Source organism: Sceloporus undulatus, chromosome 5, assembly GCF_019175285.1.
Source record: "Sceloporus undulatus isolate JIND9_A2432 ecotype Alabama chromosome 5, SceUnd_v1.1, whole genome shotgun sequence".
NCBI classification, from domain to species: Eukaryota; Metazoa; Chordata; class Lepidosauria; order Squamata; family Phrynosomatidae; genus Sceloporus; species Sceloporus undulatus.
Window position 1 is genome coordinate 89,821,199 of NC_056526.1, and position 17,027 is coordinate 89,838,225.

Consider the following 17,027-nt stretch of genomic DNA (forward strand, 5'->3'; position numbering starts at 1 on the left):
AGGAAGGAAGGAAGGAAGGAAGGAAGGAAGGAAGGAAGGAAGGAAGGAAGGCAAGAAAAGAAGAAAGAAAACTAAAAAAGGAAGGAAGGAAGGAAGGAAGGAAGGAAGGAAGGCAAGCTTTAAAAGAAAGCTTCTGCAGGAAGGGAGGAAAGCAAGAAAGGAAAGAAGGAAGGCAAGCTTTAAAAGAAAGCTAAGCAAGCGAGGAAGGAAGGAAGAAAGAGAGTCCCTTTTGTCAGAGGGAAGGGGGAGTGTGTTGTTGTGGGTGGCAAGGGCGAGGCAGCCACACCAGGAAGTCGTTGCGCGTTGAAGGCGGAGGAGGAGGAGGAGGAAGAGGGAGAGCGCGAAAAGGAGAAAGAAGAAGAACAGCAAGAAGAAGAGAAAGCAAAAGCCAGGCTCAGCAACAGCAGGAAGAGAAAGAGAGAGAGAAGAGAAGGAAGAGGAGGAGGAAGAGAAAGAGAAAGAGGAGGGGAAAGAGAAGGAGGAGGAAGAGGAAGAGGCGAGGAGGCGCTGGTCCTATCCTCCTCCTGCTGCCTCTCCATCATCTTCGCCTCTCCTCCTCCTCCTCCTCCTCCTCCTCCTCCATCCCGCCTGGCTCCTGCCTCTCTCTCTCTCTCTCGGCGGCTTCTCCTGCTGCTTCTGCTGCCATGGCCCAGGAGAACGGGGAGGACATCTCCTCCTGGAAGAAGCCAGCCGACGACATCAGCAAGATCTTCGAGTTCAAGGAGACCTTGGGGACGTAAGTCTCTCCTCCACCTTCCCAGCTTGGGTACCACCAGCAAAGGCAGAGAGAGGACCCTTCTTCCCCCGGCTTCCCTCTCTGCCTCCCGGCTGCTGGAGCCAGAAGCACTGATCCTCTCTTTGCTGCCTCTCTTTGCACCCAGCAGCTGCCCAAGGGATGGCAAGGAGAGCCTGGTGAAGGTGACTGGGTCTCCTCCTCCTCTTCCTCCCTCCTCTTCCTCTTCTTCTTCCTCCTCCTTTTCCTCCTCTTCCTCCTCTTCCTCCTCTTCCTCCTCATCAATGGAGGACGTTCCAAGCTAAGCTCCAAAACCTCTCCCGTCACTATAAATATCAAGCTCCTTAGCCCTGCTCAACATGGAGGACCTTTGGGCATCCCTCCCGGATGCAAGGCTGGAATGGAGGACACGTCCTGGAAAAGGAGGGCGGCTGGGGACTCTGGGGGTCTGTTAAGACTACTTACTAACACTCCTCCCCCAACCAACCCTGCTCTCCTTTTAGGTTTCTTTTTAGGTTCCCCCCCCCCTTCTGGACCATGGTCACCCAACTTGAGCCATTGGGAAGGACAGATCCATAGGACAAGTGGAATAAGTGCCACCTCAGATCACTGACTCCATCCTCTCCTTTACAGCTGACCCCACTCCTCCTTCCTCAGAGCAATACAGTAGTGATACTGGAAGTACCCTCCTCCTCTAGCCTTCAACAGCCTTCTAGAAATGCACAGATCATGTGTAGCAGCTGCCCTTCAATGAAAGACCCCTCCTGTCCAAAGGTCCCAACCCGGCAGACATTTTGAGAGGGAAAAGGCTGGGGGAGTCCTGTAACAGTTCTGCAGTTCTACCAAATTTGTTACGAACATTATGAACCAGCAACACTTCAGAACCCCTTGCTGTACACCTGCTAAGAACAGATGTTGTCGTTGTGTGCCTTCAAGTTGTTTCTGACTTACGGCAACCCTAAAGCGACCCTATTGTGGGGTTTTCTGGTTGAGGTTTGTTCAGAGGAGGTTCGCCATTGCCGTCCCCTGAGGCTGAGAGAGTGGGACTTGCTCAAGGTCCAGTGGGTTTCATGCCGAGGTTCGAACCCTGGTCTCCAGAGTTGCAGTCCAACACTCAGACTGCTGCTATGCCACACTGGCATAGAACAGATACAGAGCTAAATCCCTTTGTCAATTCCAATGAAAGTAGACTTGAATAAGTAAGACTTGTCAAGTCAGAACATATATCTGGGTCCAGTTGATTCTGTGAGTCTGCTGCAGTTGGGACTGACAGATGGATTTAGCCCGCAGAACAGAGCCCAGCTTTGGAGTCCCTCTGCAAAGACCCTTTTGCCGAGTTACTCAAAGCAAGAGCCTAAGCGTCCTCTCTTTCAATGCAATTCTTATATTTAGACCATTTGTGGCTATAAGATAATGGATTTTTTATATATAGATACATAAACGAGTGTCCTGAAGTTTGAGATAGCATGCTTTAAGATCATTCAGGCAGTCTATAAGGAGGGAGAACATGCTGACATGCAGCTTGTGATCGTTTCACTTTTCCCAGGCTGCAGTGCATGCATTTGACAGCTTGGCACACTACCAGGCAGACTGTGCTAGTGTATACGTGAGAATGTGTTGCTTATGTGGCTGCACTATTCCCGTATAAGTGTGCATTGGTGAGTGTACTTAAATTAATGGGGCATGAAGTTTGAAAGGAGTTGGTATAAAAGTGTGTGCATAGTGTGAATTTCGGAGGGGGTAGTCATGTTAATCTACTGCAGCAAAAAATAACAAAGTACTATCTAGTGCCATGGGTCTTGGGATTCAGTTTTCTGCCCTTGCACCGTTTTGGGGTTGAGTGGAGTGCCAAAAATGAACAGCGGGTGTGCAGAAAAACAAAAATCCCTGGAGGTAGCTTGAAGTCCACCTTGCCTTTGGAAAATGGGTGTTTTGAAATGTTAATCTGTAAGGGCAGGGGCAGCAACCTTTATAAAAGGTGAGTTGTCTCCCCCTGAAAGCTTCCAGGAGAGGAAATTCATCTTTTTCCCCCAACTTCTTTGGGTCAGAAAAAGGAGGGCCAGGAAGCCTGGAGGGATCAAGGGCTACATGAACAGCCTTAGAGTGACATGGGGCCGAGCACCACACTTTGCCCACACCTGTCCTATGCTACCAAATTTATTATGGAATAAGCTTTCATGGTCCATGTATCTGAGACCACAGAAACCTATGCCACAATAAAATCGATCTTTTCTAAGATACTTCAGGACCCTTCTTTAAAAAATAAAACAAAAACGCACCAATACAGTATGTGGGATGTGCTGGCGGAGCTCTGCTATTTTAGATGTTGAAGGTCTTACGAACTTCTGAAAGTGTGCTTTTTAAGTGTGTCATGTGTCTGCATTGACAAAAAATTGCAGACTGCTTACACCCGCTGCAATTATAACTGCATTTCTCTTTTGGGGAAAAGCGTGTGCTGTCTAATACGAACTGGGAGGATGAGATATACATATTAATAGAATGGAATTTAAAAGGACAGAGTAAATATGCTTTGACTTTTATGCTTTCCTCTAAAGCTGACAGCAGAGTCTATTCATAGAAAGAGGAGCAGAACTAATCAGTGTGGATTGGATCTGTTTTATCCAGTGTGATGCTGTAGCTTAACTGTTGTTGCCGGAGAATTTCCCTCCCTTCCTTTATTTATAGAGCCTGAGTATGATTAACAAAATTGAAAGTTTTGTTGTTGTTGTTGTTCTTGTTGTTATTCATCTGAGTCAACAAGATCAAATCGTTTAAAGGAATAAGGTTGGATAGGAAAAGTGCTTGTTGTTTCGCAAGTTTAGCTGATTTTTTTAGAGTCACTTTAAAAAAACATTCTAGGTGCAGGTGGCTGTGCATTTAGGAAAGGTCAACATATGGGCTGCTTTGTGGTTGTTGATACTGTATTAGGTTTGTATATACATCTGGCTCTGCTGTCCACTGCAGCTGTATTTTTGAATGTGTGTGCCTTTTTTGGACAGCTCTGGGCTGGCAGTCAGGGTGGTCAGTCCAGCTTGTACTTCCTATGGTGCTGGACGTTCGAGAACTTATTACTTGGATTGCGTCATGACAGTCCTGTTTCACGTTGTTTCCTAGGGGAGATTTTCCAAAAAATGTTACTTTCCTAATGTACTAGCTCCGTAGATTTGTCTGAATGAGTGCATTCAGTAATGAGAGATTTAACATGGAAGTACTTTGTGTTTGTGTATTTAAAAGGAGCAGGTTGTGGTATTGGGTAGCAAAACATATTTCAGTGGATTTGATTATATGTGCACAACACTATACCTTTTGTACCCATTTATTTACTATCTCCTAATCTATCTGAATTTTATAGAATAGGAACAATTTTTGTTCTTATTGTCATGGGTATGCTATATTTCCTATGTGCTAAAGTCATCTTGAGAGACTCATTTTTATAAATCATACACTATGATTACTTAATACAGTTCTGCGTTTGTCTAATTCTCCGTAAAGCAATCCACTTTGAATGAGTTTAGGTGCTCAAGATGACCCAAAGGGTGTTTGAACTGGAGAAACATTCCTGTTCTTTTACTGGCAATGACCACCAGTGAAGATGTGTGATGATGCCATTTTTGTACCTGGATACATTGGTGCAAATTGTTTCCTGCAGTTTGCACCAAAGAAAATATTTATGTATGACTAGTCACTTATGTCATTAACCTTTTAATGTTAGTATAATGCTTTATGGCCTATGGCTGCAAGGCGATATTGAATTATGTCATTGTCAGCTAGAAGGCTTTGTGTTGTTTGTGGTGTGTTTTTATAAAATGTATGGACTCGATTTTATAAGTGAGAGCAATGACTGAGAGAGGTTTTGTTGAAAATACAACAGGGATACCATGTTTAAGCCATTTTGCCATTTTGTTAATGTATATCCATATGTGTCTGCACTGTTCTTAAGAGAAGATCTGTTCAAAATAATCCTCTTTTTGTATCACAGAAATCTCACTTCGGCGCAACATATATAAATGAAGCACATGAAATATAATTTATTTTATTTGAAGTAATTTTTCTGTAGAGAGCCAATGTGGTGTAGTGGTTCAATTCCATGCTTGGTTGTGGAAACCCACTGAGTGACCTCAGGTGAGTCACACACTCTCAGCCCCAGAAAATCTTGTGATAGGAAAATTGCCTTAGGGTCATCAGAAGTCAGAAATGACTTGAAGGCACACAACAACAATTTGTCTGTAATTGGGACAACTTAAGCTAATTGCATTCTGGTTTCTCATCACAGAATGAGAGAAGAAGCTATGAAAAGAACTAAAACCTTCCTTCCCATTGGATGGAAATTGTGTTAATCTGCCCCTCTGGCTATAGAAAACATTGCCTGCATGCTTTTAAATGTCTGTTTGCCATGATGAGGGCTATAACCGTATAAACTGAAACAATCAACATCTAATACTAAATGACTTTTTGCTCTGCTCATTACAACTACAGTATACAAGACATGTGTGCCCCTCAAATATCAATGAAGGGTGCACTTCTACTTAGCTAGGAGCAAGTCCTAGTAAATTAGAATTTGTGTTTAAGTAAAACACATATATAATTGGGTTCTGAAACCTTATTTACAGGCAGTAAATTCAATGTCTTTCCCCATCTTCATGAAATGTTCTGAAAATACATATGAATTTCATCAAGCCAAGTGGGGTTTTTTTTGCTCATGCTGTCCTGAGTCATGTAGTTTGCAGAATTTAACTGCTTTCCAGTCAGCCATATCTCAGTACTGGAATGATGACTTCATTCTTATTGAGTCCTGTAAGTATCACTTTATAGAGACACATACGATGCCTGAACACCTAGAAAATGCTGAACTCCCTGAACAAGTGGACTCTTGTGCTTTGCTTCTAGTTCTCCCCATTCACATGGGGAAGCTTGGAAGGCCTTTGTATGAAGAATCAGAAAACAGTCTGATCATTACTTTTCAAGGTACTCATAGTACCTGAAATACTCTGAGGTACCATTGGTCCAATGTATAAGAGCTAATGTAATGTTTATGCTGAGAGTAGAATGAGCTGTGGGTGAGTGGTCAAGGCTTGAACTTCATTAGCCTTTCCAGTTTTGAAAGGGCCCTCAGACAATCATTGTGTAATATGCAGTTTCGGTCTGAGTGGATGCCTGTGGCAGTCATAGTATCTCCCTTTGTAGACAAGTATCCTGGTGTTCCTTCACTCACAACAACATGCCGTTTGATGCTATATATATTTTACTAAAAAGTTGTTCAATTTATTTTGTATTCTGTCTGTCTGTCTGTTTTAAACTGCCCATTAACAACTGGGTGGCGTTCAAAACATTGTAGCCTTAGGCTGTAATGATTTGCATGCTTACTTGCTTGTTACTAAGGTCTTCTGAATGTTAGTCTGTTCTCATAGCCAGCACTGACATGGACTAAGAGTATGCAGATTCTCACAGAAGAACAAGTTGAGATAATGGTATATTCGTGTCTTATTTCAGCTACACCTTTGAAAGGCTTCAAGCATATACTGTACATTAACAACTATTAAGGAGTCTAAGAATAGCTGAACACTTTGTCCTCTGTTCTTCAACCATTTGCACAGTGTTAGCAAAGATCAATGCAAAGTCTTACAGATGGCTATAGTAGTTTGGTGAGCCTAAACTCCATGGCATAATTTGAGAACTCAAATTCGGCTTTGATAGCGATACTGAAATACAATCATGTTTTGCACTGCCACGGTGCTGTTAGCGTGTGATCCGATGACTCACAGTTTTGTTGTTGTTGAAAGGATGTGTCTTGACATGAGTTTCTCATGACACTGGTTAAGCATTGTTGCATTTCTTTATTTTACATTATTGCTTCTCAGTCTGCTTGGGCCCCCACAAGGTGAGGTACATCAGAGATCATTAAAAAAGAAGAAAAACTGCACACAGTTAAAACAATCCTAAACGCCTCGTGTTAAGGATCAAAGATTACACAAAACTGTGTGGCCTTAGCTGCCTACTGGAAACTCACAAGGGATGGCTCCAGTCTGACTTCCCTGATACATAGTTAGGAGGAATGCCTGTAACTAGACTTGCATGTTAGAGGATCTGGATATTAGAAGCCAGGCCTTTGGAGAGCTAAGGCTGCATTCACACTAGTGTTTTTGTGCCAAATAGAATAGAAGAGATTCGATGATGAAATACAGAACCAAAGTTCCCACTGTATTTACTCTGATCGAACCTCTCTGTGGTAATTTAACCCTGTTGAAGTTCACATTACCATTTTTATTTATTTAAAATAGAGCCAAATTTTGATCGTTCTCGGTTTTTTTAAAAGTGTCAATCAAATGATGCACATCTATGTCACACTGCTTGGGTGAATCCCCCCCCCATCAGCCCTGGAGGATGGCAATGGCAAGCCCCTCAGAACAACCCTTAGCAAGAAACCCTAGGATAGGTTAGCCTTGGGGGAGTCACACTCTCTCAGCCAAGAAACCCCCATGGGTTCAAATGTGGGGTATAAATGCAATATAATATGTGTGCGAATGCTTTAGTTTGCAACAACTTGGGAGCAGAGTCTCTTGTGGTTTTATTTCTTGGGAAACAGGAAAAAATGACCCCTTACCCCCAGCTCCACTGAGTGGTTGTTTTTTTTAAAGTGTCAAGCAAATCATGTGCACTTTTGTCATACTGGTGACATGATTATTTAAAGGTGCTGTCTACTGTGGTCATGCAATAGCAAATATGTACATAAGCTGTCAAATTTTATTCTATCCCCCCCCCTCCAAAAGTACACTGTCTAATGATGTTTCCAGGAGAACCCCTTCCCTGGCTTTGGATTTAGCTGTCAGGGAGAGAGCAAAGGGGTGGGCATGATCCGCCCCCCTGCACATTAATCCCTTCCTTCCTGTGCTCCGAATTGAATCGGCAGCAAGTTCCCATTGGTGGCTGGTAAAAAAAGACCCGTTCTTTTGAAAAGACGTGAAAATTTACAGTTCCAAAAGAACCGGGTTAAGGGGGATTTGCAACAGCCCCCCAGGAATTCAGGTTGGGAAAAACCAGTGCAAGTGTGAATGACCCTCTTTTAAACTGGGTTGCAAAGCGGTTTATAACATAGTATGAACAACCCCCAAGAGACTATTCAAATTTCTAGTCTCTCAAAAGGAACCTAGTTAAGGAGGTGTCTTCCATTTTTCTCAGCACCGATGGAAGGTGCCCTATGGGAAATGCTTTTTCAGATGAAATCCAACAGGCTTGGCTTGTAGAACCCTGGTGAGCCTCCATGGTCCCTAGGAAAATGGATACTCATGTGTACTGGACAATGTAAATTTATTCTAGGATTGCATGGTCACATGGCATCATTGTGTCTTCCTATCCCCCTCCCCTATTCCAGAACAGCTGTTTTTGTTTGTTTGTTTACTTTGTTTGACTTTCTTTTCATTTTTAAAAATTATTTTGTTAAGCCACGCTAGCACAACTCCGGAATTGTGTTAAAACACACATTTGTGCACACCTAGACACAAAATGAAAGGCAAGCTGGGTCGTGTATAGGGCAGGGTGGCAGGGTTAAGGACGAGGAAGAAAGAGTGCATGGGACCAGCAACAGTCTGTTCATGCTAATAAAGAGACATATAGATAAAGTCCTTAATTTTCTGTACCTAGTTTGGAAGCTGGCCTTATGGAGCCAGACTGTTTACATAAACACACTAATTTGATGGTTAAGGAGCTTAATGGGAGCTCTTGATGGAAACAGTGGGATATTAATGTAGGCCCCAAAGCTATATTGATAGCTTTTGATTTCTGATCATTTGGGAGGGGGGTATCCCTCTTCATGAGGATTGATATTGGAGATGTCAAGCACCAATGACAGTCTTAATACATAATTTTTGGTCTTACCTCCAGATACAACATTTACAGTTAACTGCACCAGAAATAATTAAATATTTTCTTGGATACTGTATTCCTCCTAACTCTTAAATTTCTTGAATGTCTGTAGGGCAAAGCCTTAAGGGATAATTTAGAGTAGGTCACCTGCATATGTGCTATAATTAAGCAAAATATCAAACCCTTTCGGAAATGCCCCTCATCAACTTGAACATGGTATAAATGCATATGGGCATTTTTTTAAAAAAATGAGGCTTACATACTATAAAAAGAGTAAAAGAAGGATATTAACTCGATAGATTTACTGTAAAGTGGAGACTATAAGTGTCAGGAGGAGAATACATGTCCTCGGTGTTATTATTTATGTATTTTCTTAATTGTAATATGATGCCTTCTATCTACCTTGTCATGGCTCCTGATAACTAGTAGGGCTTTAACTCCTTTGCTACTTATTTGCTTCACATGTCAACATACAGAACTATGTTATTCAGCTCCGGGGGTGGGTATAGAATTTAGTTTTAAGACCCCTATAATAGATACATATTTCTTATCTTTCACCTGTTACTTTCTATTAAGCCTTTTAATGTGCTTAAAAACTTAAAACTGAAATGTGCTTCTGTGTTCAAATACTTTCTGTGGATATTGGTAGTTATACCTGCTATAGTGATATAAGTGAAACTATACAGTGAAATATACAAGCACATGTGATAGGGGCTCTTTATAAGCAAATTTTGTACCACTCAGACGTGTTTTCGTAGCTGTTACTTTTGTTCAGCTTTTCCTTGTATAACATATAATCTCTGAATGCTTATTTTTCATTTGTACATAAAACCTTTCCATTTAAATCTTTAAGCTGTAGAAGCCATGAATAACTTTTGGAATTACTGCTCTGTTATTCAGTGTATTGTTTGGCATAGAAAGGTCCTTCTGGAGTTGATCTTCTTGAACCATGTTAAGAACCAATTTTTCAGAAGTTTACTAAACAAACTTTCCTTTATTACATTTGTATCAACAAGAGCTTGGTGTGGAATATCATTTTGTATACACAGGAATTGATCTCCTCTTAAATTCACTCAGATTTTGGTTACCTGCCATCCCTGGACTCTGTGTGCCATACACTTCTGCAGGTTTTTACCTCCTTCTCTTTGGTGCTTGATCTGTCATGCCATTGATTCTGGTTCATAGATAATAGCCTTAGGCCTGTTACAGACAGCCAAAATAAAGCTGCTTCGAGTCACAGTGGAGGTATGGTGTTTCAATGATGCATGCGTCCTAAGAGTCCAGAAGTCGCACCAAAGCCATGCTCCAGCCCTATAATCAACATCTATAATTTTGGCCCTAGTGGGGCCAAAATTATAGATGTTGATTATATTAATGTTGATATGATATGTGGATAAATGGAGGGTACAACTTAGGGGCATGTAACTAAGGTTCTAAAGGATGAAGTAAAGGAAAACAATTTCATCAGGCATAATTGTGATCACCCTAAAGGCTGGATGAATGAGGGGTGTGTGTGGGTCAGTGCATCCAGGACAGATTATACTCTTGTTTGTCACTGGGGAATGGTTCCTTTTTAAATAAAAGTTAAAGCACAGTACCTACATTGATCCTTGGATAAGTCGACCCAGGGTTTTTTTGGGGTCAGTTTTTGATTAAAATTTCTAGATTTTTACATGCAACTATACAATAGTAAAAAACCTTGATCACACACACATTTTACAAGGAAAAATCATAATGGACTGATTACAGAAACTGCACTTGCCCTCTGTGTAAATCAATCATCTTAGTATTAGGGCTGTGCCAAAGAAATGAGCCCAGACTTTTCTTGGCATTTCAGAAGGAAAGGCAAAAAGTCCTCTTGAAGATTAATTTAATCTCCGGAGAAAAGAATCTCAGAACATGAGTTCTTCTTCTAAAAAACTTCTATGCAAACTCAGCACACGGCAAAGGACACCGAGGACATGCTTTATTCTTGCTCATGCTTGTAAAAGTTACATCTAGGGCTGCAAATCCCAGAATGTTCCAGTTGGACAGGCAGCTTGAGGGAATTAGAAAATTGTAGTGCCTAAGGTAATGTTTCCAGGCTCTGATTCTCATGTTGATTCTCATATCCCTCATCTAGAATTCCACAATCTGAAATACCCCCAAATCCACAATTGTCCACATGACCGGCTGAGATAGTGATAGCTTTGCTTTCTGATGGTTCAGTGTACACAAACATTGTTTCATGCACAAAATTAGTAAAAATATTATGTATAAAATTCAGGCTATGTGTAAGTTGTTATTTTTGTTGTATGCTTTCAAACCATTTCTGCCTTATGATGAACCTGAGGCAACCTTTTCACTGGGGGTTCTTGACAAGTTTCTTCAGAGAGGTTTGCTGTTGCCATCCACTGAAGCTGAGAGAATGTCCAGTGTCACCCAGTGGTCTCTAGAGTTGTAGTCTAACACTGAAACCACTAGTCCATGCTATATGAATAAGGTGTATAAAATATAAATGAATTCCATGTTTAGGCTTGGGTCCCATCTCCAAGGTATCTCATTATGTGTATGGAAATATTTAAAAATCTGAAAAAATCCCAAACCCCAAACCCTTCCAGTCCCAAGCATTTTGGATAAGCAAGACTCAACCTGTATATGTTTTAGTCTACCATTTTGGGACTGATTGCTGGCCCCTCTCCTTGTCAAACTGGGTAGCTGTGCTAGGTCCACAACACTCCAGGGCTCACATGGGCTACCAAAACCAAAGCAAAACCTGGCAATGGTGGGAAGTGCACTTCTGTTTTTAAAAACAGGGTTTTTACTTTGTTTTGTTGAGGTGAATTTGCACAGGGTCCCCTGAAATGTATTTAAAATGTGAATTGCCTATTCTGGAGAGAAGCCATTCACCCTCTCCGTTCCTTTCCTTTCCCTTTCCTTTCCTTTCCTTCTTTCTTTAGTCAGAAAAAAAGGTGGAGTCTGGATCAGTGGAGGCTGCACACAGAGCCACAGAGCATCTGGGTTCATGCACAGCGAGAGTTTCACTTTGCCTATCCACACTGAACCCAAACTGAACATACACCCTTAAATGTGCCCAACAATAATCTATGGTTATTCATTCCCTGGGGAGGTGACCAGACCATTTTGTTCACCATTGCTGATCTAACTGAGAACTGTGATGTCCCCAGGAACCCAACTGGAAATGTTTGTAATAGATTTTGAAGTTTTCTTGTCCCACCCACTAACGCCCAGTATGTATTTATACAGCTACTTGAGGTAAAAATCATGCAGCTATCATTGAACTGAAACTCCCTCACCCCTCACCATTGGATATGCTAGCTAGGACTGCTGGGACTTGCAATCTAACTGTATTTGGAGGGCCACATGATTGTCATCTCTGTACTCCTCAAGTTATGAACTCAGATAATAAGATTCTGTATGCATTCCCGGTAATAGTGCTCATATACCCAGTGAGTCATAGCTGACAGTGGTGATTACTTAATAGGACCTAATTTTACACTCATTTTCAAGAGTATGAAAACAAGGTTGAACTGAAAAGTTATGCACAAGCAGCTTATTGAAGCATGTTAGACTTAAACAAGAAACTCCCTAGAGCAAGTACCTGTCAGTTTTATTGCTCTGGAAACTGACTGGTGATTCCATGATAAAGTAAAAGCAATAATTAGCAACGGTAATAATAATGTATAAACATAACGTATGTCTTTGCCCTTTTCCTGATTGATATAACTATAATCCAAACCTGTTTTATATAAAAAAATACCATCGTGGTACTTACTTCTCCTATGCATTTGAGCTGTGGGCATGCACAGCACAACTTTGCTGCTTCATCAATCATTTTTAAACTGAAATATCATATTGTGAGTTTTAGATATGAAATATCTGCTAGACAGTCAATATGTGTGTATGTGTTATTAAAAAGACAGTCTCTTGACTAAGATAAGTAACTAACTGTTAAAATAATGACATACACAGCTTACCAGTAGTTATGCTTGTGCTATTTTAGTAGTGACAAGATTGGGTATGACCAAAGTGAAAGAAAATATTTCTGTTTAATCTGATTAATTAAGGCAGCTGTGTTTGGCCAATTAATTTGCTAAATTAATCAATTAAAATATTTTGATTCAAAGTGTCTCCTGAATTAATGATTAAGGAAAATTTAAAACTGTGAAGGGGAAGAGCTTGGTATGCCATGCAGGAGGTTGCTGTTCTAGATGCTTGTCCTGCTGAAGAAAATAACTGTTTTCCAATTGCATTATCACATTTAAAGATTGCCTTCTCTTTTATGCATTTGGTAGAATCATAGGTGAAAAAAGCGTGGTTCTAAAACATTTCCCTGAAACTAACTAAATCTTATTTTGGGGATGATCTGTAATTGTACCAATAATTAGTTTAAATCTTAATTTGAGACCCAGAGATGCAATGCAAAGTGCATTGTTTTTAATAATAATCTTCTTGCTTATAATTCACAGTAAGAACAAAAAGAGTTATTAACAGTTCTTAAGGTGAACCTACCATAGGATTTTCTGAGGCTGAGAGTATGTGACTTGCTGGAGGTTAACCAATGGGTTTTCATGGCTAAGCAGAGAACAGAACCCAGATCTGTAGAGTTGTAGTCCAGTGTTAATACCACTACACCACACTGACTATCTAGAACTATAATACTGTAGTTGCATGTAATCAGCAATGTGATGGGAAGACGTAACAGCTGGACAAAGATCCTATGAATTTCTGGCTAGTCTGCTTTCACTTTTGTCTATTCTTTCTAGTGACAGGGGATTATTGTGTTAGAAGAAATGTATGTATTTAGAAACCAAAGCAAATGGTATTATATTTTAAGAGATACTATTGTGTACTAGTGGGCCATGGTGCAAGTGGGTGGAGATGCCTTAACATACAGTGAGAGGTATCACCCTGCTTGGTTTGTAATACTATTATGTTGAATTCAGGATTGTTAAAAACATGCTAAATGTATTGAGATGCTACTGAATTGGCTCTGAATGTGCTGATGTGCTCTGCTAGCAAAAGCTATTTCCAGTCATAGGGGGCGTTCCCACTTGGCAGATGAAACGGATTATATTGGCACGATTCTGATTCGGATTATGTTCCAGGAATAATTCGATTTTTTCCCCATCGTTTCCATTACGAAAAGGCGCAAATTACCTCGATTCATTTAGACCCTGTTTTTGTTCCCATTTATTTTAAGTCGCTTTATTTTAAAGCGGATTAACTTGCTCCCCGTTCCCTTTTGTGTCCACAAGCTGTCAATCAAGTGCGTAGGCTTCAGACGTCACAAGTCTTGGTTTTTTGGGGGAGAGGGGCAGCCAATGAAAATTGACTGCATCCAAGGCTTTTCTGTTGTGTCTTCCCAAACTAGAAGGAGGCTTGGCAAATTGGATCAAGGAGGAGAAGGCAGCAGGCTTCATTATTGGGGAGAGAATCTTTGAGGAAGAGAGAAGATAAGGCATGAACCCCCCCCCCCCCCCCCAGATCCCTGGGCGTCCAGGCTCTCTCATTACGTTCTTCATCCTGTTTGTGGCTTTCTGGATCACCTGACTTTATACATATGCTAGTATCTACTGCCATGTTTCCTAGGTGCTTCTGTTGTGGTTTGTTTTTAATTATAGCTCAGGGAAGACAATGCTCCTTTGATGGATTTAGTGAGATGATAGATATGGAACATTCTTGTTTGGATATTTACAGTACATCCGTCCGTTATTCTTGAGAATAGACTAGACATTTCCTTTTTGTTGCATATGTGTGGTGCCAGGCAAGATAGTTGCACGTTGCCCCAGTAATAATGCTAGTCAATTACAGTGTTCTGTAGAGCATGCCATTAGCCTTAACTCCTGCTGAGATTGTCCAAGTGGAATAAAACATTCTTATAAGGTGTTAAAGCAGCACATTTGATATCCTCCATCATTTCAGATATGGGAATTGGGACAAATGTGGCCAAGCAACATCAGAATGTGGTCAAGATGGCAAGAGTTATTAATGAGAGAGATAACACAGACTGGGAGAGACCATAGCAGCTTGCCTTTGCCTGCATCTACAAGAAAGGGTAAAATTCTGTCCCCTCGTTACCTCTTGATCTTCTGATTTAACTGAATGGAAACTACTTTTGCATTTTGGGACATTTTAAAAGCAGCTGAAAAGTGGGATGACAGAGGATTAACTGGGACTCTCACTGTCAAATTGTGATTGTTAGAGGGCCTGGGTACAAAGAAAGTGGGTTCCTTTTATTTTTTCACATGGATAGGGAAAGCTAACTTTCCATCCCTTATGTAGCTATCTTTTATCCTGTTGTATTTTGCCTTACTCGATACCTCATTATACTCTGTGGCTACAGTTGAATATTAACCTTCAAGCTGTCTGAATGATAATTGTTCTGTTATCTGATCTGACACCCATATTGAGAGGCAACACCAAAGAGTAATACATTTTATTGTGGCATAAGCTCTCATGAACCAGACGCCACTTGGTTAGTGGGCTGTAGTTCAAGTAAGGTTGTGCTGTATAACATTTGATGCTTTGATGCTCTCTCTTCATCCCAGCTGCCACTACTGTCGCTTTGGAGACAGAGAAGAAGAGGCAGTCACAGTTCTACCATGCCTAAGTCCAGCATCAGAGGAAAGGCCCTTCTTTCATCCTAATTGCCACTGTTGTGGCCTCATAGAGAGAGTGAACAACACCTAGGCACAGCACAGGGTGGGCAGATGTCCTAACCGCAAAGGAGGAGAAGGCACCGCAAAATGTAGGGCATTCAATAAAAATGGAGGATGTGACCAAATAAAAGCTAAAAACACTCACATAAATGTAAATTCATGCTTCTTTTCATGCTCCAAATGGAGGACATTGTGTATTTCCTCCTGGACAGAAGGTTGAAATGTAGGACAGGTCCTGGAAAAGGAGGTTGTCCAGTCATCCTGGGCACAGCACCATTGTGCCTTGATTCCAGAAATTAATGAAGGTATCTCCTTTCATCCTAGCTGCCACTCCTGTGGCCTCAGAGGGAGTGAAGAGCAGCCAGCATCAGCTAGACTTAATGCTCTTTCCCATTTCCTTGTGTGTCATATCTTTTTCGTTTGCAAACCTGAGACGGTCAACTATTGTAAACCACTCATGTGAAGCACTGAGTATCCTGATGGCACTACATAAATAAATGAACAACAACAACAATAATTTCATGATTTTTGCTACAGGAGACTAGCATGGCTACTCTTCTGTAAAATGTCATTTTTGAGTGACAAGTCTCTTGGGGTTCTTTGCTTCATCTTCTGAGCGACTTCTTTGTTGTGTACAAAGCAAGGGAATATATTAGGCTGCGTTTTTATCTAAATAGGACAATTTGTGATAAGATGAATATAGTAATAGAGGGGAGAGGAAGACTGCATGAGACATCTAATTGAACAAGTTCTCAACTGCGGCGAAATTTTGGTTCTGCAGAAGAGTGAAAAAGCCCACCTTTCCCTCCATTTTGTTTCTTGTTTTTAAAGAAAAACATTTTATTTTGCACAAAATCCATTTCTATGGAAACATTAGCTTTCATACAAAACATTTTTTACAGAAAACATTGTAAAATGGGTGCTAGAAAACCTTCTTGAAATTTTGCAGAAAAGGCCCCAAATGTGATTTTTTTTTTTTGAAAAGGACATAAAAAGACTTTTGGCATTTTTCTTCTTGCATTTTGTTCTTATGCAGTGTTTAATGTGGAAAGGTCCAATTTGTCTGCTAGAAGATGTTGCATAGTAATGAACACAACAGAGGCTTTAATTTGAATTACCCAAGATTAATTTGAATTATCTTCCATATTTTGTCATCGTAAACATTGTGAAGCATCAGTACTCTTACTGAGAGGTAAACAGAGGCCGTGTCATATAAATATTAGGAACCTGGAAGGAAGCAGGATAGCAAGATAAATTGTTTGGATAGTGGTATGTTATGTGTTTGTGTGTTGTGTGCTTTCAAGTCGTTTCTGACTTATGGTGACCCTAAGGCAAACTTGTCATGCAGTTTCTTTGGCAAAATTTGGTGAATTATGCTAATAATGTGGTGGAATCCTTATGTCTGAAAATGGAACATTAAGAATTTGAAGCTGTCTTGCATCTTATTTTTCAGCTTCTTATACTTAGTGTTGCCATGTATTGCACTGTGCAGAAAGCTTGGTGTGGAGTAAAAAGTATGGTAAACTTCTATATATTACATATAACCCAATGGCAATGGACAGGCTTTTCCCTGCAATTCTTGTTCATATTTAGTCAGGAGTTAATCTTACAGTACTATATAATATTTACTGTCATGGAGTGTATTTGCAGCCTCAATGGTATATTGGGGCTTTCTTTTATTCTCTTTATCCTGTAAAATTGATATAACTACAATCAAATTAGAGCTACTGTGGGCCCTTGGTATCCGCTGGGGTTTTGTTCCAGGACACCCC

The 17,027-nt window shown here is 40.7% G+C and overlaps 1 protein-coding gene across 1 annotated transcript in view; it reads left to right on the forward strand.

Annotated features, from left to right (window-relative positions):
• The first annotated feature begins 547 nt into the window (after window positions 1–547).
• Window positions 548–17,027, forward strand: part of CAMK1D (calcium/calmodulin dependent protein kinase ID) — a 240,257-nt gene continuing 223,777 nt past the window's right edge. Inside the window, exon 1 of the mRNA XM_042468787.1 lies at window positions 548–736. Coding sequence (XP_042324721.1) covers window positions 645–736 — 92 coding nt within the window. The 5' untranslated portion in view covers window positions 548–644. The remainder of the gene's footprint in view (window positions 737–17,027) is intronic.